The following is a 23,079-nucleotide window of genomic DNA, read 5'->3' as shown; positions in this document are numbered from 1 at the left end:
TAGCCCTAAACAGCTATTACCCTGCACCCATTTACTCAATAGTTTCAGTTATAGAAGCAATTCAAACATCACTTTCAGAAAACAGCGCCACCTGCTGTCCTAATGTGTTTTGGGTTCAAATACCTTAAGCTGTGGAAATACGAGGCCCCCTCAGACTGAAGAGCCTTTTGTTTGCATTTTTAATACCTCTACAGGGGTAAGATAAAGGACTTACTAATTATAGGGAATTCTGCGAATTGGTATTCCATGTTTCCCGTTTGCGGTCATCCATAAATGATTTTTTTTATGTTCTTTGGGGTTCTGAAGCATTTTTAATTATTATAGCATGTTAATTTGGCTGAACTTCTGTCTCCCTTAAGCCATCAGGAATAGCCAGGGGCTTTGTCAGAGTTAATTTGCATTTGCTTCATATCTGCTTAGCTGGTGGAAACTCCAGGTTGAAGTGGTACTTGACTCTGGCTGTATCTGTGGTAGACTTCCCCATGGAAGAGAGAGCCTTCCACAGTGATGTAGGAGCTGATGGAGGATCAGAAGGTGCAGGAGGAACTTGTGGATGCACTGAGCTAGTGACCAGAAATGGTCGATTTCTGCCCTGATCAGCGCTGACTGGCAATCGGCCAATCCGTGTAACTATGGTCAATTTTGTGAGCCAGTCTTTTGTCCAAAGTAACATACAAGTAAGACAAATAGCACATTACAAATATACATGCTGTTATGGCTAAGCTGAGCTTCCAGTGAATTCCCAGTTACAAGTGCACTGCTCAACACTATTATTATAACGAAAGGACAAACCAGCAAGTGCCCATTACGCGATGCCTGCGTGTTCGGGGGCTGCAACAGAACCACAACAAAAACAGAACAATGTGAAACAAAGCAATTTCAGTCTGCATAATATCTCAGCTCTGTCTGTACATTGCACTCCTTTGTCAATTATCTGTCTTAGTGGATCTCAACTTAGTGACTAGATCTGAAACTAAAAACTTGGACTGCTAAAACAATTGTACTTTTATGACATGGTAAACATCACACAGTCCATAGATGGGTCGACTGTGCTGTTGAACACCTGGAATGTGTGGCTATGCGCATATATATGAGCACATCGTCCTCAGCTGCAATACGCGTTCTGAAGAAGCCAACCAGAAGCAAATGAATCTGACTGCCGCAAAATTTCAAATTCTTAAACATATACATTGGTTTGTATTTCTTGTAAACTGAGTTCAGAAGTGCGCAGTTATTGAACAGTCATAAATGTTTATCTGTATACAAAACTTTTGAAACAGTAAAAAAAAAATGAAAAAGTACTTTTGCTATCATGAGTCAGTTTGTTTTATATGTACAGTATTTCGAATACTTCTTATAAATAAGTTTATTATTATGATGCTAAAAGCTTATTGTAAAGACCTGCAGGTTAATGAACATTACTACATTCCAAAGAAAATCTGGCCTATTATGTATTGTGATTATTACCAAAAATATCATGATATAACATATCATACCATAACAACAACAAATGTATTTTTGTATAGCGCGTTATCACAACATTACATTGTCTCAAAGCACTTTACAGCATCCTCACCCAAGTGAGTTAGCCATAGGAGTCAGTGGAAAGGAAAAACTCCCTAGAAGGAAGAAACCTTGGGAGGGACCAGACTCAAAGAGGGAGCCCATCCTCCAGGGGCCGGCAGGGAGAGTCAAATAGAGAGATGGTTAAGTGCCAAGTCACACTGTCCCAATCATAAGATTTGAGACACAATCGGGGAGCAGGGAGGTGATGACAAGCCGGTGCCGACTCTCCTTCCAATCACCAGGCAACCAGAAGGAAGGCAGCGGGTCATACATGGAAGATGACACAGGCAGAATGGCGAGCTGGATGCAGGGACGTTATGGGTAGAGGCAACGTCACATGTAGCAGGGTGTGCTGGATATCTTGATAGATTGAGGTCTCCAGGCAGCACACCCCATGCAGGAGGAGTAGGGGAAATCCTGATCACCCCTAGTCCCAACTCAGTTTCCATCGACAATTGTGTCCCCCACCCCTCACCTTCCCTCCCCCACTAATGCTGCCTGATAGCTAAAAAACACTTACCAGAAATATGTATGTTGTTGGGAAATGCAGTGTGAGACAAAACTGTTAAATTTGTGTTAAAAAGTTACACGAAGGAACTACCTGAAAAAGACTGGGAACGACCGATGTCATTTGATATTTGCAGAGCCATTTTTATTTGAAGGTTATTTAAAATATTTGGTAATGCTTTACATGAACTGCACCTTCATAATGCTTTTATATTGCATTCATAAAATGTTCAGTACTCCTTCATAGTGTATTGATTAAGTATTCATAAAACATTCATAAACATCATGTATGTATACCTTTACATCCTAATATCCCTTAACAGGTGTAATATACATTAATAATAAACATTATAATTGTATAATCATGTAATGTTTGTTATTAATATATATTAAAGCTGCTAAGGGATGTTAGGATGTTAAGTGTATTCACATGCTGCTTATGAATGTTCTATGAATGCATTATGAAGGTGCACTGAATGCATAATGAATGCATTATGAAGGTGCACTTAACGTAAAGCGTTACCAAATATTTTGCTTGCTATGCTAATTATTATTAAACTAAGAAAATTGGAATTGGCCAGGATCGGTATAGGCAGATCAGGCTTTAAAAAAATCAACAATCGTGACTGCCCAAGGAAAATGTATTCCTAGAGGAAATGGAGGACTGATGAAGCACCAGAAAACGTAGGATTGGGTAGAAAAGCTTCCAGGATGAGAAAATGGGGGAGCTGTTGGATAGGGTAACTAGGAAATTCATGTCAGGGAGGACACTTCGAGCTGCTTCAGGTTTTACAAACTATTTAAAAAATTACAAACTACTTTAAAACTGAAAGGCTCCTGTGCTTGGCCAAATAGTTCAGTTCTTGTGCTTTTGCTGGTTTGTTTCCTTGATTGAGAGACTCATCCAGCTGTTTCACATTAACATCAGTGACACATGCATGATTATAGGAGACTGACCAATCAGCACACAGCAAGGACTCAGTAATTAAGTGAAATCAAGGTCCCTTTGATTGAAATGGTAGTTTACAAATCTTGTCCTAGCTCAAAGTGCCCCTCCTTACATGGATTATCTGGTCACCTTGCTTGTTGAAGGATCACTAGATGCGTAAGTAGATGATGCAGGGATAGTAAGATAGGCTGGTTGAGAATTTGAAGATGTGAGAGCTGGAGGAGGAGCCATTTGAGGAGAGGGTGCTCCACACAGAGCACTCCAGCAGCCCAACGATGGGCAGGGCTGTGGGCTGGTCTGTCTCCTGCTGAGCTACAGAGTGGCAGTGCTCCATAATAGCTCTGTAATAACAGGCTCCCTGCTGGCTCTCCCCGCCCTCTGCTGGTGCAGTCCAGAGGGTGAGGGGCTTGCAGACCCCCAGCACCCGTGATTACGCTGATGCAGCTCTGGCGGATGGCAAGTGGCTGACGTGGAGCAGAGTGCTTCCTGACCACCCCCTGATGGAGAAATTAAAAGGTCTGAAGACAGGAAGCGGAAGCCCCCCCCCCCCCCCCCCCCACCAAGGAGCCTTGCAACACGCACACTCACAAACACACCTGTATACAAGTGCGTGTGTATGTTCATTCATTCATTCGTTCATTCATTCATACGCACATACATTCAGAAATACACAAACAAATAAACTGAGCTACCCCCAAATCTCCATTTTCTCAACTTAACACTCTCAGGCTTTCATGTTTAGAATGCAGCTTGTATAGTTACAGTGCTTTAGAGTAAACGTATACAGCCTATATAGTTACAGTGTTGCACACTGGAGGTTCACTGGCTATATGGGTACAGTGATATAAAGTGTACAGTGTATATAGTTACGTGTTACCATGGAGATATACAGTCTGTATGGATACAGTGTATTACAATGGAGATATACAGTCTGTATGGATACAGTGTATTACAATGGAGGTATACAGTCTGTATGGTTACAGTGTTTCTCAGTGGAGGTATCCAGTCTATATGGTTACAGTGTTTCACAGTGAAGGTACATGGTCTTCATGTCCTAGGACACTTTATTAGCCAATTTCTTCCCAACAAATGCCTTTTATCAGCCTAAACATAGCAAGTACTAATGTTAACTTTCCCATAATTGCTCTTTCCATCTAAAGAGGAAAAAACACCATTTAAATATTCATTGTGCCTGAAACAACCATCAAATGGAAAGTGCTAAATTAGTGGGTTCCATGTGCACGTGACCCTGCAAAAACACATAGCTACGTTTTTTGCCTGGGTGATACTGTATGACGATGCCGCCTGTTGACAGGTGTGGGACAGCATTGGTTGATGGGCCAGAGAGTGCTGGAGCTCAGATGAGTCCCAGGGGTGTCCAATTGGAGATGGGGGGGGGGGGGTGAGCTGGTGTGGGTGTCTTTTGTGTAAAGGTATGTAATCCAGCTCTATCCTTGGTATGATTCTAATCCCTTATAATAATAACAATAATAATGAGGGATCGTTAACCTGTCAGAACATGGAGAAACGCGTCCTTGGGAAAAAACAATGCAAGCAACGTTTTTAAATAACACGTCTATGGTAAATTTGCATTTTGATCAATATGTCAAAAATCACCATGGTGTTGACCCCAAATCATCATCATCATCATCACCATCATCATAACAACCCTGTATTCCAGTGTCTCCCAATGTGGTCCTTGGGGACCGGCACACAGTCCACAGTCTTGTTCCCTCCCAGCTCCTAAGAGAGACCAAAAATTTGGACTGTCTGATAGGGAGCTGGGAAGGAGCAAAAACGTGGACTGTCTGTGGGTCCCTGAGGACTGAGTTGGGAAAACCTGCTGTAGTGGATAAGAGGAACTGAGAATGATGGTGATGATAATCAAATCCCAGAACAGCTGGGTGTGTGGAGTTAGCATGTCCACAGTCTGAAGATATGCAATGAAGTTAACTAGCACCTCTAAATTGCCAATAGATAAATTGCCCTGGGAGGGACTAGAAAATCACCCAGGAATGTAAGCAAGTGGCCATTCATACATAAATTTAAGTTTCACCTTTTTTAAAACTGGACCTTTACACAAATAGATCATGAACTTTCAGAGAGTTGTAAAGCAGGGTACTGTGACCTCTCGACCTCTACCAACTCTGCTAATGTCCTCGTGTCATTTTTTTCCCCTCTGCAGAGCCTAGTGTGAGCGCCGGTTACGGACCCCCCCCCCCACCCCCACCCCTGGCCCCTCCCCCTGCCGCCGTTGAATGCCCTCGGTCAAGGAAGAGCAGCCATGAAAGGCTTGTCGGGCAGCCGGAGCCACCACCACCACATGGTCGCCTGCGCGCCCTCCTATGAGTCGCTGGCTCACCACAGTGACCGCAAGCCCTTCTTGCTGACCCAGCCAGAGCCCCTGCCGGGGGACCACCCGTACTACAGCCAGCGGGCTGCCTTCCCACAGGAGTGCCCTGCTCCATATGGCACCTTCCCGCGCCGCTATGGCTCCCACCTGGAACTTAAGGAAGAATGTCAGGCCCTGGTTCCGTACGTGGCGCCGGCTCCACCAACCCCGACTAGCCGAGCCCCCTCCAGCCTCCTGGACCAGCTGCCGTCCGCACGAGATGGCTACCACACGCTGCAGTACAAGCGGGCGGTGGCCGCAGCGGCCGAGCAGCGTGGAGACAGCCCCGGCCGCATCCGTCACCTGGTGCATTCGGTGCAAAAGCTGTTTACCAAGTCACATTCTCTGGAGGGTCCCACCAAGGGGGGCGTCAACGGCAACAAAGCGGGCCCTGACGAAATGCCCCCCACCCGCCACCGCAAGCGGAGCAAGAGCCGGGACCGCTGCAAGTCGGCTGAGCCCAAGCTGCGGCCCCACGCCTCAGGCTACTGGAGCTCCGACGACAACCTGGACCGTGACGCCTGCCTCTTCCGCAGCCCCATGGGCGCCATGACGGTGGGCCGGCGACCTGACAAGTCGCAGTCGCAGTATTTCCTGGAGGCATACAACACTGTCAGCGAGCGCGCGCTCAAGCCGCCACGCCCCAACAACGACGTCAAGTGCACGACCTGCTCCAGCACCCCCATGAACCTGGACACCCAGCTCGTGAAGAAGAGCTCGTGGTCGTCCACGCTAACGGTGAGCAGGGCGCGCCAGGTCTACCAGAAGGTCCCCATAAACGTAGATAAAGCATTAATGAGGTCTGAGCCCTGTGGCCAGGAGAGTTCGTGCCACTTCCTGCAGGTAGGTGTCCTTTCCTACGTACCTTTCCCCTCCCCCACCCCATCCCAGAACCCCCCCCCCCCCCCCCACTCCAGTGTCATATGACTCCCAGGGAGAAGTAAGTGCCAAACATTAGCTGCCTTACTCTCTTCAGCCTCAGAACATTACGTCCATCTAGAGTGTGTACCGTCTCCCGTTTCCTGCCTTGTGGGTGTCACTGTTTCGGTTTCTCTCTGTGTGCACGGTGTGAGGGTATGCATTTTCTTTGGCGCAAGTGTGTATGCGTCTGCGTGGGTTGGAAGGTTGGTAGGATGGGTAAATGTTTTTTCTGTGTTTTTGTAGATAGCTGTGCAGGATGGTGGCGTGTGTATGTGGTGGTTATAGATCACTTAGTAAAATGGGGGTACGTGTGTAGAAAGATCTGTATGATTTGTATGTCATATATCACTTAAATTTGGTTGCATGTGTTTTTGTGTATTTACATGTGTGTGTCTGTGTGGGCTGTGTTTCTAGCAGCCTTCCCAAGGGCTCCCCCCAGAGGCCTGGGTGGTATTGCAGCAGCAGGGAGGTCTATAAAAACACCCCCTCCCAGCCCCTCATACCTTCCAGAAAGGAGCCGGGAGCTCTCCAGAGCCTCACCAGAGATGCCCCTGGTTCCCGTAACACAGCCGAAAACACAAGCAGACAGAGAGAAACCTGACTTTCATGTTTTATCCTGTCATGCTGCATCTCTAACTAACCCCTTTGTGCCACATTTTCACACCGATATTCACCTCCACTAATGTGCCGGCCATATTTAAACATTGTTAGAGGCTGTCGGTGGCCATCTTAGGCTTTGCTGTTTAAAGTGTGACTGCAGCTGTGTGTGTGTGTGTGTGTGTGGGTTGCATATGAATGCTGATTTGGGATTGGCTGAAGCTAGAGCTGAGTTCCATCTCCTTATATTCATTCTGCAGGGTGTCACTGGGTGTTTCCTGGTGTGTGGGAGGCTTTAGCCTCTCCCTTGTCATCTCTCTAGGCAAATTCAGTATAGCGCGTCACCTGACTGGGCTGGATACTTGATGTTTTAGTCTCACCGCAGTTCAGCAGTTAAAAACCCAATAGTTGGGAGTCTTATCCTTCTTTTTTTGTTTTTGTGTCAGGCACTTGTTCAGTTTCCTTTTTTCTCATTTGAGGACTGATTCCCGGTTGCCATAGAAACACAGAATGACATCAGTATTGCGAAAAGAAACTCCACATCCGAGGAGGTATTTGGAAAGAAACGGCTCCCTCTCACTATAGAAAACTGCAGGAAACCACAACGACAGAATTCGTGTCCTAGAAAATGTCGGGTTCTGGAATGTGGCCCCTGGTCAAAACTGGACTTTCTGTACTGCTGTGATATCAGGGTAACATCTGACTCTGTACGGTTAACTTCTAGCCTGGGTCCGATGTCAGGGAGGTTCAGCATCGATCTGTTCCTGATATCCACTCCACCCACCTACCTCCCCATTCCATTAATAGGATGTGAGTTTCGTGTGATTTTGAGCCCGTAGAAAATCAGCATAGGTGACCAGCTGAACAGACAGGTGTAAATCAGAATCTGCAAATGTCACCTTTGATAGAAGTGTTTCCTGGGCAACAGGCGACAGGATGGTTTGTGGTGATGCAGGGCTGCGTCAGTCAGTCCTGAACAGCAGCTGTGGCTACCTGTTCAGCCTCATTCACATGAAACAATCGCATGGCCAGCTACAACAGTTACATGACTACCTGAAGCAGCCACATGTCCGGCTGAAAGTCACATGGCCAGCAGAAGCAATCACATGTCCATCTGAAACAGTTCCGTGGTCTCCTGATAGAGCCAATAAGCAGTTTTGAAAGATAGTAAGTACTTAACTGTACTTAGTTATCTGCAGTCCCATTATCCGCTAACACAGGAATCTATAATTAGAAGATCAGGCAACCCATGGCGACCTGGGGCTGTACCCAGTCTTGGATGGGGACAGGAACATGCGGAACAGCAGGCGATTCTTAGTCTTAGAAGCTGCGGCCCAGAGCCACCCTGCGGGAGACATCATCCGGCACATGGGCCGGCCGCTGACGTGTGCGGCTCCCGCTCACGCCTCCCCCGACGGGCTTTATGTTCAGTCAGCCGCCCCTCGGTGCTTACGTTACCGGCTTCTCGCTGTTTCCTTAGTTACCGGGGCCCTTGATTGATCAGTGTAATCTTTGCAGGATTTCTGCTATTTTTTCCTCGCACAATGTTCCCGGTCCATGGTGTTCCTGTGATTTCATAAAGACAGCCTTTCCTGATGTCCCTCCAGCGGTGGCCTGTGACGGATTTCTGTCTTTCACCAGAGTGGGAGAAAGGTGCAGGGAGTCCGTTTGTACACAGACAGGTTTGGAACAGCATATCCTCGAAGAGGACTGAAGCTTTGGTTGCTACGGGCAACAAAATGTGCCTTAACATTCTGGAGGCAATACCAAAGAACAACATTTTTTTTGTTCTTGAATATCTTGTTGTCCATATATCTTTTTTACATATTTATTTATCCCGAGGATATGTGTCTAATAGTGACTAAGATTCACATAAATCTGTTCCCATCGATCGTAAATCTGTTTCTCTTTTTTACTGGATTGATCAGGTTTACCAGGTTTAATTATGGTTTTTATGGTTTAATTATGTTGGAGTTACACTGCATCATACTTCCATAAATGTCCTGTACATCAGACAGAGACAGCGTAACAATGTTTAAAATAAAGCATCATTCCGGGATGAATCTTCATCGCCAATTTAGCCTTGGCACGGCATCACGCTCTCCATTCCGGCTTGTTCTCTCATCGTTCACACCAAGTTTGTGGCAGCAGGACGGGGGGGCTGTGAATCAAAGTGCCCTTCGACAGCCTTCTGTCTCTGTGACATCCCTGCGATGTGCATTCTCCGTGTCACTGAGGCTTGTTGCCATGGTATGCCGCATGGGTCAGCCGTAGGGTGGGGAAGCCCTAGCAGAAACTGCCACCCTGCAGTGCGGACCTTGGAAGACATGTGGTGTTTGTGGACCATGTCCCACCCGACTCAGCTAGCTATCTGAATCCTTATCAGATAAGAGCTGTATAGAGACCATATTAGCCCTGTAACCTCCAAGGAAGGGGGGGGGGGTCCAGATGTTTGGCTTTACCTTTCATCATTTCGATGCACCATAATAATGAACTTATTTGAGCCAATGACTCACCCACTAGGCCCAGCCTATTATGAAATGCTGTTGCTGCTATCCAATCAGTGTGATGCAGAAGTGTCATGTGACAGCAATACAGTTTGAAAGATTTATTTTTTTACCCTTGTACCTTTTAATGGAACATTTAACACAGATAATTTCTAAATTTCCTAATGAGAGGCTAATTAAAAGCCCTACTGCATATTTATGCTGAAGGTCATTTTTCCAGGGATCCATTTTATTTGTAGTGTTTTCGTTTTGGATTCACATGAGCCACACCACTGTCATTTAAAGTCTGTGCACGTCCCCTCAATTAATACAGGAACCACATCCCATGTTTCCCGTGTTGGACTCCTGTTGCAGGAGTTCCCGAGGAACACACCTCGAGGCAGCATTATTCCCATAGGAAACCTAAGGAGCGCTGCTCATTCAGTCTCACGCAAAACAGGGCAGACGATGGGAGTAGAACATGTGAACACCGTCAGAGCTGAGCTCTGTGATAACAGCAGCTCTGGTTGCCATCGACACCGGCCTGCTAATGAAATAAGACCCAACAGAGCTCTGTTAGCAAGCCACTAATATCATCACAGAGAAGCTAATGCAAATTAGCCTCTCACCCACACAGTCCTGGAAGGGGGTGAATCCTCATTCACCGAGGAACTCCTCCCTTATCACTTGATTTTTCTAATGCAGTGTTTCCCAACCAAGTCCTTGAGGACCACTAGACAGTCCACATTTTTGCTCCCTCCCTGCTTCCAGCCAATGAAGAACTCAGAATACCTGGCTTGGGTGTGTTGGGAGGTGGGAGGAAACAAAAATATGGACTCGCTGGGAGTCCTCAAGGGTTGGGAAACACTGTTCTAAAGAATATATGTGGATGATGTAGTACACGATTAGCAGTTGCTGTATTTGACCAAGGTACTCTGCAAACAGTGTTTAGGTTTACTGTCAGACGAAAAGGAAGGAGGCAGAAAGTAAACAGAAACTGACAGGTGAGAGTAAATTAGCAACACAAAATGGGTAGGAACTCAGTGACTTGGTGCATTTATCATGCAGTTGTTAAGGGCTAAGCTGACTAACACATATATATTTACATAGCTGTTAAGGTTTTCAGCATATTTCAGATCTAATGTCGGGATTAAAAGTACAAGAGATGTTTAAAGACTGGACCATTCAGGTTACAATTTATACTACTACGTTGCAAAGGGCTAGCACTCATGGTGTCCGCTGCTTCCTGCCCTCTACTTTCTGGGTGGCACACCAGGCTCACCTGGGGATGGGAAGAACATATATGGGGATGGATGGATGGATGGATGGATGGATGGATGGATGGATGGATGAAATTAGGTGAAGTACAGTATCAAACCCATGCAGTAGACATCTCGCCTTTGGTAAATACATACTTTTAGATGAGAGTACAAGATTCACCTTAATTGCTTGTTCTTTTTATAGCTACTTTTGAAGAGCAGTTGAGGCTGTAGTTTTGCCAGGGAACACATCTGCATTTCAAATGAGAGACGTGATGTTCAAGTGGCTGAGAACTGGCCCAGGCTTGTTGGATTGAACCAGCAAGGACACTTTTAAAGAGACCCATATCCATAAGGGATGCACCATAATCCCCTTCCAGCTGGTATCAGAACCTCTCAGCCCAAGATGAGAGCAGTACCTCACTCTATGAAGATGGAAACTTAGGTCCCTTGAAGGAACTAGAGGTTTCTATAGATGCAAATGATTTGACCCGGTCTAATCCAGATTCATCTTGACCGACATATACCATAACCTGTACTGGAATAGAGGTTATGGAAGATGGATGAATGGATGGATGGAGGTATGGATGGGTGGAGATGTGAGTGGCTGAGTATTTAGTCTATGTTTGCCTCTTGGTGATGGATGTGGAATAGGTACAGAAGTGGTTAGTGAAGGAAGGCAGTCCCACCTCTGCATCTTGAACCAATGTCAAACCTTATCTGCCAGAAGGGGACAGAGCCAGGAGGTAGTTCTTATGTGAAAGAGTCAAGTATAATTTTGGTCCGCTTGACCTGTTTTTGTTGTTGTTGCTATGGCATCACCCCACCCTCCCCATTCCTGGCCATCCACCCATCTCCACAGGTGCCCCAGGATGAGTGGAGTGGCTTCCCGTCGATTGGCAAGGATGACGACATCCCATGCCGGCGAATGCGCAGCGGCAGCTATGTGAAGGCCATGGCAGACGACGACAGTGGTGATTCGGAGGGCAGTCCGCAGCCCTCGCCCAAGGTGCAGGCGCGCCGGGCCAGCTACCTCAAGGCCACACAGCCATCGCTCACTGAGATGACCACTCTCAAGTAAGCATTACGGTCCACAAACTCCATCCCCCACAGGCCACACCCCCTAGCATAACCCACACTCTGATGAAAGTTTGTTCCAGTAATGAACACGTCACTCATTACTCATTACTCATCACTTATTTGCTGGTGGGTTTTATAGTCTGCCATTTAAAGGATCTTAGGCATCATGATATAAAGGGGCAGGTGGATATTTTTGGAGGGGTTTGGGTCATGGACAAACCCCTCTTACTATAGTTCAATCACTGAAGTACCTCTTTACGTGAGGTAGACAAAAAAAAAGAGAGTGGGAGCAATATTCCAACTCATACGGGTTTCCCAGTTTGTCCCAGCTTTGTACGTTGTGTCTGCTTGGTTCACATTACGTTATATCCTGACGGTACCAGCAACATTTCGCAGATCCATCCCCCAATAAATGTCTCAGGAATTGCTGTTCCTTAGAGTTCTTTTCTGAATTCCTCCTCCCCCACACTGGAACAATGATGCCCAGTAAGCCTGCCCAGCTGTTCGCGAGCCTGCAGTTGCTGGCAGACTAACATGTTAGTGCCAGTTCCCCTGGCACTGCATTGTTGCCAGAAATGGGGTGATAATTGCTTGCATTTCTGAAACTCACACCTGAATTCTTCCCTGATTTGCAGCGTCACTTTGTTGTCTTGTATGGATTCTTGCCCAACTAGACCTCACAGGTACAGCCAAGATCAGGTTCTGATATGTCACCTTGGTTTTCCTGATCCATTTTGGGCTAAGGGCCAGGTCTGTTGACAATGAGGCGTTATTTTAATTAGCCCAGGGATGTTATTACTTCTTGACACATTTGTTGTGCATGGTATCCAAGGAGAGGAATTCATTCTTTTTTCATTTATTGTTAATATCATTAGTGTCTGATGCAACAGAGTGACACCTAAACAGGTGCATTGCATAGCCACAGCACCTTGTGATGGCCTGGCATCCTGTCCAGGGTGTACTTTGCTGTGTGCTTGGTGCTTCCTGGGATAGGATATAACCTCCCCTGGCCCTCTAGTGTACATTACATTTACATTTATTTATTTAGGGAATTACTCAAGGCCGCAAGAATAGTATTACCCTGCCAGCAATGGGATTTGAACCAGCAGCCTTCCGATCACAGACAAAGGGTCCTAACCCGCTAAGTCATACACCGCCCCCTCATGTAGCAGATGAGAGATCGATAACCCGAGGGACCCCTTCTGTTTATGTAGTCGGTTCTTTAGTGTGGAGTGCAGAGTATGGGGGCCAAGGGCCGTGTATGATAGACTACCTTGTGATTGACTGCTATATGTCTTGTCAGCTGCCTTTGGTAGACTAACGGACCACAATATTATAAGCTGAAAATTACTTTCCTCACAGCAGCAGATAAAGCTAATTCTCACAAGAAGAGAGCAATCCCCACCGCACAAAACAAAACACACACCCGTCCCAGAGACTCTGCAGGGAAGTGTGACTCACTGGCTCGCTTCCATAGCGAATCAGAGCAAAGTTTAGCCTTGGTCCTTAGGGGCCTCATGGCCACCTCAGTTCCCAGGCACCCCCGGGGCAGATTGGCTTCTGCCCAGTCTAACTTGAGACCCCACCTTGAATCAACCGCCATTTAAAACGCGGCCAGTCTATGTGATGATTAAAGCTGGTGATTAAGACACTCAAAACCTGTACCAGTGCAGTAAACTGGATAAAACCTGTTTATTACCAGTAATAGAAAATGAACTCCTTAGCCAGTTCAGTCTTTTTTTGTCCTTTCCAAGCACAGATGTCTGTTCTGTTTCTCACTGCCTTCCTGTTCCGCCAAATCAGAATCACCCCACTTCAGAGAATGTGGTACCAAGGCAAACCACCAAATCCCCTCCCACAGCATACTGCTTAAGCTTCATGCCAGCTCGTCTGACTGATTTTCTGATTTTCGACCCTTAGATCTGACAAGAGTGACCTTGTCTTCCTTCCCACAGCATCTCCACGGAGCACTCCCCCAAGCTCCAGATCCGGAGTCACAGCTACCTGCAGGCGGTGAGTCAAGTATCCATTAACAGGAGCATGGACACCCTGGACCCCAGCAAAGCACTGCTGGACCCCAAGAGCCTGCTGTCCTCACCCCAGTACCGCTCGCGGAACGAGAGCTACATGAGGGCCATGAGCACAATCAGCCAGGTGAGTTCTCCTCCCCTCCCATGTAGCCCAGCTCTGCGCAAACATGTTACCTGGAGCCACTCCACTGTTCTCTGGCTTGGAAAATGTACCATGAAAATGACAAATAACTGTCATAACAAACTCATTAAAGAAATAAACAAATATTGTTAACGTAGCCAATGCTGCCAATGTGAGAAAATGAATGCCCACTTCGTACCAGGCCTAACGTATTCTTTGTTTATATCTGATACACAAATTGTAGATTTTTCTTAATTGTCAGGTTTGACTAGTCAAGCCAAACCACATGCTAGTGTTAACCATTCACCATGATCCATTTTTCTGGTGGGAGCTCAGATGTGGGGGAGGGGCTTACATCGGCCAATCCCCTTTTCTCCCGTGTATACTCGTCTGTTGAGGATGAGGAGAGATGCTTGCTGGAATGGTTCAGCCAGCCTTGTGCATCTCTGCTAAGACTCTGAGAAGCATCAGTGAGCTTACCAGTCCCATGCTGCACACACCCCGCCTCCTGCACTTGCTCAGTTGCGATTGGCAGACTATGATGCCTGTCCCCTTGTGTCACCAGATAATCCATATTTCAGGTCTGCTCCCATCAGTTCATGGAGCATCAAAGATACTCATGCCTGACCACCCAGTTGACACTTAAAAGTCGGTAACACCGTCAGCTGAAAATCACTGTCTTCACAAATTGAAAATTACTGACCTCATTACCTGAAGGTCATTAACCCCCATCCCCAAAAGATGCGGACCCCAAATCCTCTACCCCCCACTTTCTCATGCCATAGCCCACTTCCAGCACTGACTGGGGTTGATTTCATGACTGTGGCATGTTTCTTCTGTCCACTATGTTTCTATTGGACACCTTTGTTCTGTCACATACATTAAAAATGCTTAAGAACATTACAAAAGTGACTTCTAGGAGCAGGGTCTCTGTGGAGATGATCGATTTCCCTTCCAACGCCCCTAGGTGAGCGAGGTGGAGGTGAACGGACAATTCGAGTCGGTGTGCGAGTCCGTGTTCAGCGAGCTGGAGTCGCAGGCGGTGGACGCACTGGACCTGCCACTGCCAGGCTGTTTCCGCATGCGTAGTCACAGCTACGTGCGAGCCATCGACCAAGGCTGCTCGCAGGACGACGACTACCCCTTGCTGCAGGCTGCCTCACCACCCCGCACGGCCACCACTGTCCGGACCATCCAGAGCAGCACAGGTCAGTCCTGCATTAGCCTGATTAGAAAACATTTCTAACAGTCCCTTACCTGAGCATAAAATATATTGTATATATATATGTATATAAGTATATATGTATATATAAATATAATATATATGATTGCTTTGTTGGAAAGATTGAACCTGGGTGTTTGGACAATGTTGTTAATCCCCCCCCTTTAGGTGGTCATAAACAAGCGATGGAAGTGGGTGTAGGAGGTAAGCAGTGATCAGCTGACACAAAAATTGAAACCAGTTTGCTAGTTTGTCCTGGTTTGTCTAATTGTGTAGGGAGTGTCTGAAAACTCCCTTCCAGAATCTGTGTGTAAAGCTTCAGTCGTCATGCACAAATTTGTTTGTTGTTTCTTTTTTTTTCTCGAATGTTTCATTCAAGTCCCTCCACAAAAAAAAATGCTTTTTAGCTTAACTTAATGCCAGGGACTGGGGGTTGGAAGGGAGACTTTAGTGGTCTTAGCGACCTCACATTCTGGTTGTCTGGGTGACTTCCTAATATGTCAGACAGTGGCGCCCTCTAGGAAGCGTGGTGTAATGGCACTAACTTTGATGCCAAGATGTCAGGCTTATGGCTGGCAAATTAAAACTATTTAAATGCAACCCCAAGAACTCTGAGTGCTGTAAAAATACCTCAAGTACAGTCGACAGTCCTTTGTTGGGGATAATTGATGTAATGCCTTCATTTAGTACCATTTGGCACTCGGCGGTATGTTCTGAATTCCCAGTGGCTGGTTAATTGTCGTTACCGATGATGGAATTCCCCATTCTCCTAAACCACTTCTCAGACAGTGCGGCTTCTCCTGTGTATGTCGGGTTTTCCGACAACCTGCTCTGTTATCTAAATCGGGAAGGAAGGTGGATCAGCAGGGAATCCTGCAGCTAACATTGTATTGGCTGACTGATTTAGCCAATCAGGAGTTAAGTCGATTCACATATCTGCAGTCTTTCAGACTGGACTGGGTTGGACCTTTTAAAGTAGCAGTCTTACTATTAGTCTGTAATCATCCTATAGTCATCATAGCTTTACTTCTCATGTAGGCTACAGTGAAAAGGAGCAGATATTCCAATTAGCCTCACTCCATTGCCTGAGCTTTGGGTCCGGTTAACAGCCTCAGTGAAGAAGCCCCAGAACTCTGGTTGGAAAAGCCCATCTCTCAGGTGTGGCCGATGTGAGGTTGCTGAATCTCACATGATGGAAAAGAGGCAGGGACACCTCTAGGGTTTTGTGGAACCCAGAGATGGTTAGTCACTGTGTGGATGCGGGGAGGGCCAGGCAGAGAATAACACTCACTCTCAATGGAACATCGTTATTGAGTTCCATACCAGTCATCTTTGAGAACCAATCAGGATGACTGGCTTGACCTGAAGGGGGAGGGATACTTTGGAAAGGTGTAAGCCATGTTTATATAACATGATTTCTCTTGGTATTGGGGTTGCGGCTCGCCATACACCATGTACCTATGGCAGAACCTTCCCTTTGCCCTGCATTCCATGGCAATCCCTGTCTTCTGAAATTCCTCTGCAAATCTATAGGTTGGGTTTCAATCAGCAATGTTTTGCAACAAATTGCATATTGGCAGCATGTCTTTGCAAGTCCCCATCTGCGACAATTATGTGAGAAATGCACTCAGGGTACCTGCAGACACTTTCAGATCCTGGCAAAGCGCGCTGTCGCCCCCTAGTGAATGGAGGTCTCCACTGCATATGCCTGAGGATGCAAAGGGTTCAGCTGTTTTGTGAATCTGCTTTCCTTGCATGTTTTCTTTTTTAATTCCTCCTGACGGATTGTGAGCTTTGATCTGCTGATGCCTTTTGGTCTTAATGAAGCTCGTTATCATGAGCTCCACCCACAGCTTGATGGGCAGCAGTGTATTGCTTTCATAATGCAGCCTTCATTAGGCAGGAGCGTGAGCCTGTTTAGAGAGCTACACTTTGCTGACCATCACGTTCTCTCCTTTTTTCCATTTGTTACTAAGCATTTTTCTGTGTGTGAGTGAGAGTGCATGTATGCATGAATAAGTGCAAAAAACAGAAGGTGTACATGGGGTGATTTGTGGTTCACTGGGTTAGAACACATGGGGGCCGTGTCAGACTTAGTGGGTTAGAACACATGCTGTGTGGCTCTACGGGTCAGGACACTATGCCAAAGATTGGATGGTCACCGGTTCAGCATCGGCTGAATTATTTCACCACTGGGCCCCTGAGCAAGGCCCTTAATCTCTAGGTACACCAGGGACTGCCTTACCCTTTCTGAAAAATATACGCCACTTAAAAAAGTGTCTGCAAAAATAAATCAAGTGTAAATGTACGTGCCAGAGTATATATGTGTGTGAGTGTGCATGTGTCTCTGCTCACGTGAACGCTTGTCTATAGGTTAGCATGTTTGTATATGACTGAGCATGTGCATATAGGAATATGCTTGTGTGCCAGAGAAGGTGTGTGAAAAGGTTGTGTATATATGGATGGAAGTGGGTTCATGTCTGTGTCTATGTGGGGGTATGTGTTTGTATGAACATCTAAATGTGTGTGTCGGTTGGTCAGTATGAGTGTGCGTGTGTGTGTATGTATATATGTGTATTTATGTGTTTCCAGCAGTGTTATGTACAGAAATGTCTCCAACACCATCCTCTGCCAACCTGCTTACAAACAAGCAGGACACCACTCCATAAGATGACCATTTGGCCCTATTTACACTTGATTTTAAAATGCATCTTGGGTGACTGGATCACTAGTGGACAGTGTTAAGTACAAGTATACGTGACCACCAAGATGCATTGTGGTCTGATCACTCGAACCACTTGCCAAGGAGGTCAAGGACACATTTGACCATATATCATTTGTAGCGTAAACGCTAATGCATCCCGATGCGTCCCCAACAAGAACATCACAATAACTGTCTGTGGAGCAGTAACGATATCCGAACACTAGTGGTCAGCTGGACACCTTGATAGATGCATGACAGACACAGGTGTAAACGGTGATGCGTCTCAGCTGTCTACTTGTGATCGGATCACCCCAGACACATTTTAAAACCAAGTGTGAACAGGGTCTTTGACATTTCAGGGTGGTACTTCTCACTGCAGCATCCCGCCAGTGATTCAGGTCCAAAGCCAGCTTAATCCTGCCCATATACACTTGCAATGAATCCACCAATAACATTTTACAGAGTGCATTAAACACAGTGAAATCTTCCTTTTCATACATATAACATAATTTGTAATATGATGTTTCGCAATACAATTCTTTTGATACTAAAATATATTCTCGGTGACAAAAAAAATGCATGTACCTCCATGTTTTAACTTTTGACTGATGTGTGTGCTTAATTTCTCAGAAGTGTTTCTCAGGGATTGTCATTAGCTGTCCCAGAACAGCCTGGTCTTGAAATGTATTATTTTAGTGAAGAGACAGCTTTCTCCGTAATGGCCCATTATGTTATTAATTAAAACCCCACAGGTCAAAATTTAAAGATGTAATACAGAGAAAAAAAAAACATGGTTCATTGGGCTTTACTTTCGGGTTATGGGAAAATAGGGAGCTTCAATGTGTAATTTTAAAAATATGTGCCGAATTACTTTCACGTATATTTGTGCTGATGGGAGGCAGGGTACAAAGGTGAGCCCATCACTTTTCTACACTTCCCCTCCCATCCAGGGATGTTTAATTTCATTAGACGCTGCAGAAATAAACATCTTCAAGTGCGAGTGATACAACACCTACCAGAGACAGTCATTGTCATAAAGGTCCCCCCAACGGGTTTGGACCATGCTGCGTTTTAAGAGTGTATCCCTTTGCATCATCAGAGGTGTAGAAGTGATCTGACAGTCAATCGTTTCTGTAATTTATTCACATTACAAAGATCAATCATGAATGTATGTCTTGTGACTATCTGGTTCAAACGAAAGCCCCTCCAAAATGGCTCCATGCTCCAATCCCAATTTTGTCTCAATTCTTTGAGTATCTTTTCTCATGGCCTCACTTTAAAAAAAACTGACATATTGTTTTTCAATACCCGAATGCTTTTTTGGACAACCTGGACTGAATGTGTTATTTATTAATAACCAAAAGTGGATAGAGTGCTGAAAACTCTCAAAAAGTCGTGTTACTTCCAAAGAAATGGGCTGTGAGTAGAGCAGAAATACCTATCATAGGGACTACTGAAGTAAAAGTGCAGCCTGTTTAAAAAGTACTCAGAGTAGTGACCATTTTTAAATTGTGTTCCCCCCCCAAGACATTTTCATTTACAAATGTAGCCCACATATTGTAAGTAACCGTCCCTTTTGTTTTTCGGAAAGAATGAAAAAGGCATTGTACGATTTAAACAAAAAATGGTTAGCAATTAATGCAAAACAAAAGCTCTTCTAATAATTGTATACATTTTGTATTTGAAATCAAACGCAACCAAGCACTAAACATTTTCCAAATATATTCAAAATATTTTTTCCTGCAAGTTAATAAGTAAGTTAATAAGAGAGAGAGCTAATGTTACACTGCAGCGCCACAAGTTAAAATAGGGGGATCTCACACCGTTATAGCAGCTTCTTAACAGCAATTTTACCTGACAATAAATTTCCTAATTCGACTGCGAATAAATGGTTTAGCTTATTTAAGTGCTGAAAGCTAAAAAAAAAAAAATAAATTAAAAACATTAATTAAACGTGATCACAGACTGGGAGTTTCGCTGGATGTACACCGTTCGTAGCTGAACTAGCCTGCTTGAAATTATGTGATAAAGTCATAAGATAAAACTTACCTGTATATGTTTCTTCAAATTGGAGACCAAATTATTCGGCGTGTCGAGAGCTTAGGAAGCGACATTAGAATTAACCTTCTTGGCATTGACTTGGATAAGCTGCCTCAGGTATGGCCGCGGGTGTTACTGGTTCTGTAGTCATGGCAACTACCGCCAGGAACTTATTATAATAATTATTAGTGGCTGTCAACTTTTTACGGGCAAGCGCGCGGTAAACAGAAAAGTAAAATTAGCCTCACAGCCTTTTACGGGTAATATACGGGACAGCTACGGCGTTAAGGGACGCAATATCAAGGCAGGAGATGGAGTACATCAACTAACCACAAGAGGGCGTTTTCCGCATACGTATCATTCACATATACGTTACCTATTCTATTGCAAAGTAACGTCACCGCACGCGGTCACCCCCACTACCCACCTTGCGTGCAGTGGGCCCACGCACACCATCATTTACATCACTTAACATTAAACGCTATATGAGACAATACTTTGCAACACAATGGACGATGACTAAACCAAGCTATTTACATTAATTACAAGCTGGCATCGGTCCAACCCGTCGCGCGGCTAGCAGGTCCCGCCAGCGCTACAATCTCGTAAAAGTGTATCCAAGTTCTGAAAAAAAACACTACTCAGTCACAGTAACAAGTATTTGAATTTCGTTATTTTACGCCCCTGTAAATAACAAACTACATTTAAGTCGTATAATTATATTTTCCTTTCTTGTAAACTGCTCCGATCCTGAGTCCCCCTGTAAACTTGTCATTTGGCTTTTTTCATGGACATTTGCATGCATCCTGATGCTGTGCTCGTGCTTCTTGTCAGGGATTGGCGGTACTGCTGATTTTATTTTAGATCAGGTACCAAGATTGGCACCGCCGATACCCTATACCAAGTGCCGGCCCAACCCCGACTATAAAATTTGCAGAGCGTTGATCGATTGTTTTGTCTGGTCCCCTACGCCCCCTTAAGTGCGGCCCTGCCCGTGTCATGCTCTGTTTAATATTAATACTTAGATTACCAGGCTTAAAAAAATGATCATTTGTCGTTAGAATCGATTCTCAACATGAAAACATTAAGATCGAAATAACCAATCGTTCGGTATCTATGCTCAAATCCCTACTTCGTGCAGGTCTTGGGGCGGCAGATAACAGTACGGGGCGCTTAATTGTTAATGTGAACAAACGGCTTCTGAGTCGTGGGCAATTTCTAGGGAATACAGTATTTTTAAAGCGCCTATTTCTGGCTTGTCCAAGGTTTGCATTTCTTCCAATGCAGTGAGAAGTCCAAAACGACTCACGTGTTACAGACCTAGATGCAATTATGCGTAAAGCTGAATGAAACTTGGCAGCTCGGCAATTTGCAGCAAACAAAACTTAAACCTCTGAGTTTACAAATACGCAAAACACTCATTTGTTGTAACTTATGTATATGCTTGGTTGAATCAGTAAAACGTGTTTCCATTGCGTTTGAATGTAGCATTACACATGGAATTAATGTATGCGTTACACATACATTAACACTAGAGGGAGCACTTTCCTCTAGTTTTGTTGTAATGTTATTTTAACGTTAGCTTTCGTTTTGAGCTCTTACATGATTTACACAAAAGAGTATATAAACCAGAATAAAATTATCCACTTTTCTGTCAGTCTCGGTTTTGCAGGAACCTAAAAGGCATTCAGTTTTGAAGACATCAAAGGGCATTCTTGCATGATAATGTAGATTTTGTCATTAGTTCTCATATTTTAAATAATGTAGAAATAGCTGTCTTTTACCGATGAAGTGGCTAAGTTTTGTTTAAAAATAAGTGCTTTATGAAGGTGAATGAGATTAGATTTATTTTTATCATTTATATAGTTGTTTTTTGTACTTATCTGACAAATATATTCTACTGAAGTCAAGTTAAAATGTTTCACTTCAAGGGGCTGAAAGCTGCAAGTCTTTTGAAGGTAACTCAAGTTCACCAAAATCCAGGCAACTTCTGATCTTCTCCAAAACCACGCTGAAGTCTGACCCTCGTTGGCTGTGGACCATAAGAAGTCTCTGCGTAAACCTCACCCAGGCTTTGAAGTGACCGAGGCAGCTGAAAATCCCTTTTATGTGACTCACTCTCTTACAGAAGCATTTTTATTGTTACAGAGATTAAAAGAACAACATTGCAGCCAGTCGTGCAGTCGAGAATTTCCAAAGGAGGAATTCAGGCCCGGCACCTTGGTGGAAAAGTGGGGAACTTCGAGGATCCACTTGTGTTTTGCTTTTGATTCATAGCCACTCCAGCCTGATGCTGTCCACCTATCCCATCTGATACAGTTTCTCCATTCTGTATCCGCTTCTCTTTTACCTGCTCACTTTCGTGACCAGCTAGGTCTGAAGCATGGGGGCAGGGGAGTAAGTCGGATTAAGTTGGCCACAATCCCACATCAAACGTCACCCACAGGAAACAGTCCTTCGTTGGTCTGTTGCTAATTACAAGGTTAATTACAGGCAGAACTTCTTTTGACACACCCTGGGAATCCTCAGCCATGTCTAAAGCTGAAAGGATGGTGTATGACACTTAAAAAAAAAAAAAAAAAAAAAAACGAAAACACTTGGGAGACTCAGATATGTGAGGTCATGTGACCCACCCCCTTCTTCACTGTGTGAGGGTCCATCCTGGAAACCAGCTTGGATGGGGGAGGGGGGACTGACTCTCCGCACGCAAATGCAGACAGAGCTCCTCTCTAATTTTCGTCTGGCTAGGAGGCATTAAGCAGCGGGCTAAGGATCACTCAGCACTTCAGTTGTCCCATTCCAAGGCTCACTCCCTGCTGTATTATTAGTCCCCCCCCCCCGCCCCACCCACCCCGAAATTGTCTGACAAGCAAGTCTGGCACTTAAGTAAACGTAGTCTGTCGTGGCAGCCGTTTTAGGATCCTTCGTCACTACGCACCCTGCTGGTCAAGAGGGAGCTGCACACCTGGGGGCCTCCATCATGCCCTGCTGTTTTTTATCCCTGCGCTCGGGATGTTACGCGTGAAGACTGCTCCCAGGCTGATGTCATTTCACCCGGATGCCCCGCATGTCTGGGAATGCGAGCTTGTGGGAACTCGCAAAGCCACTCAGATGAGCCATGACGGCACCGAGCGCCGAGATGAATCCAGGGAGACCCATTCGCGTCGGCATGTCTGTGTATGTGCGAGCAGTCAAGACAGCCATT

The 23,079-nt window shown here is 45.3% G+C and overlaps 1 protein-coding gene and 1 long non-coding RNA gene across 2 annotated transcripts in view; both read left to right on the top strand.

The window, feature by feature from the left end:
- The window catches only part of LOC125740207 (uncharacterized), a 46,400-nt gene extending 41,152 nt beyond the window's left edge, over nt 1-5,248 (top strand). The window contains exon 3 of the long non-coding RNA XR_007397470.1: nt 5,208-5,248. This is a non-coding gene — a long non-coding RNA (uncharacterized LOC125740207). The remainder of the gene's footprint in view (nt 1-5,207) is intronic.
- Nucleotides 5,249-5,259: 11 nt separating this feature from the next.
- dlgap1a (discs, large (Drosophila) homolog-associated protein 1a) overlaps nt 5,260-23,079 on the top strand; it is a 35,935-nt gene continuing 18,115 nt past the window's right edge. The window contains 5 exon segments of the mRNA XM_049011084.1: nt 5,260-6,257; nt 11,540-11,754; nt 13,713-13,911; nt 14,876-15,116; nt 15,299-15,334. Coding sequence (XP_048867041.1) covers nt 5,307-6,257; nt 11,540-11,754; nt 13,713-13,911; nt 14,876-15,116; nt 15,299-15,334 — 1,642 coding nt within the window. The 5' untranslated portion in view covers nt 5,260-5,306.

The sequence above is a fragment of the Brienomyrus brachyistius genome, chromosome 4 (genome assembly GCF_023856365.1).
Source record: "Brienomyrus brachyistius isolate T26 chromosome 4, BBRACH_0.4, whole genome shotgun sequence".
Lineage (NCBI taxonomy): Eukaryota > Metazoa > Chordata > Actinopteri > Osteoglossiformes > Mormyridae > Brienomyrus > Brienomyrus brachyistius.
This window is presented reverse-complemented; position numbering and strand designations above follow the sequence as displayed.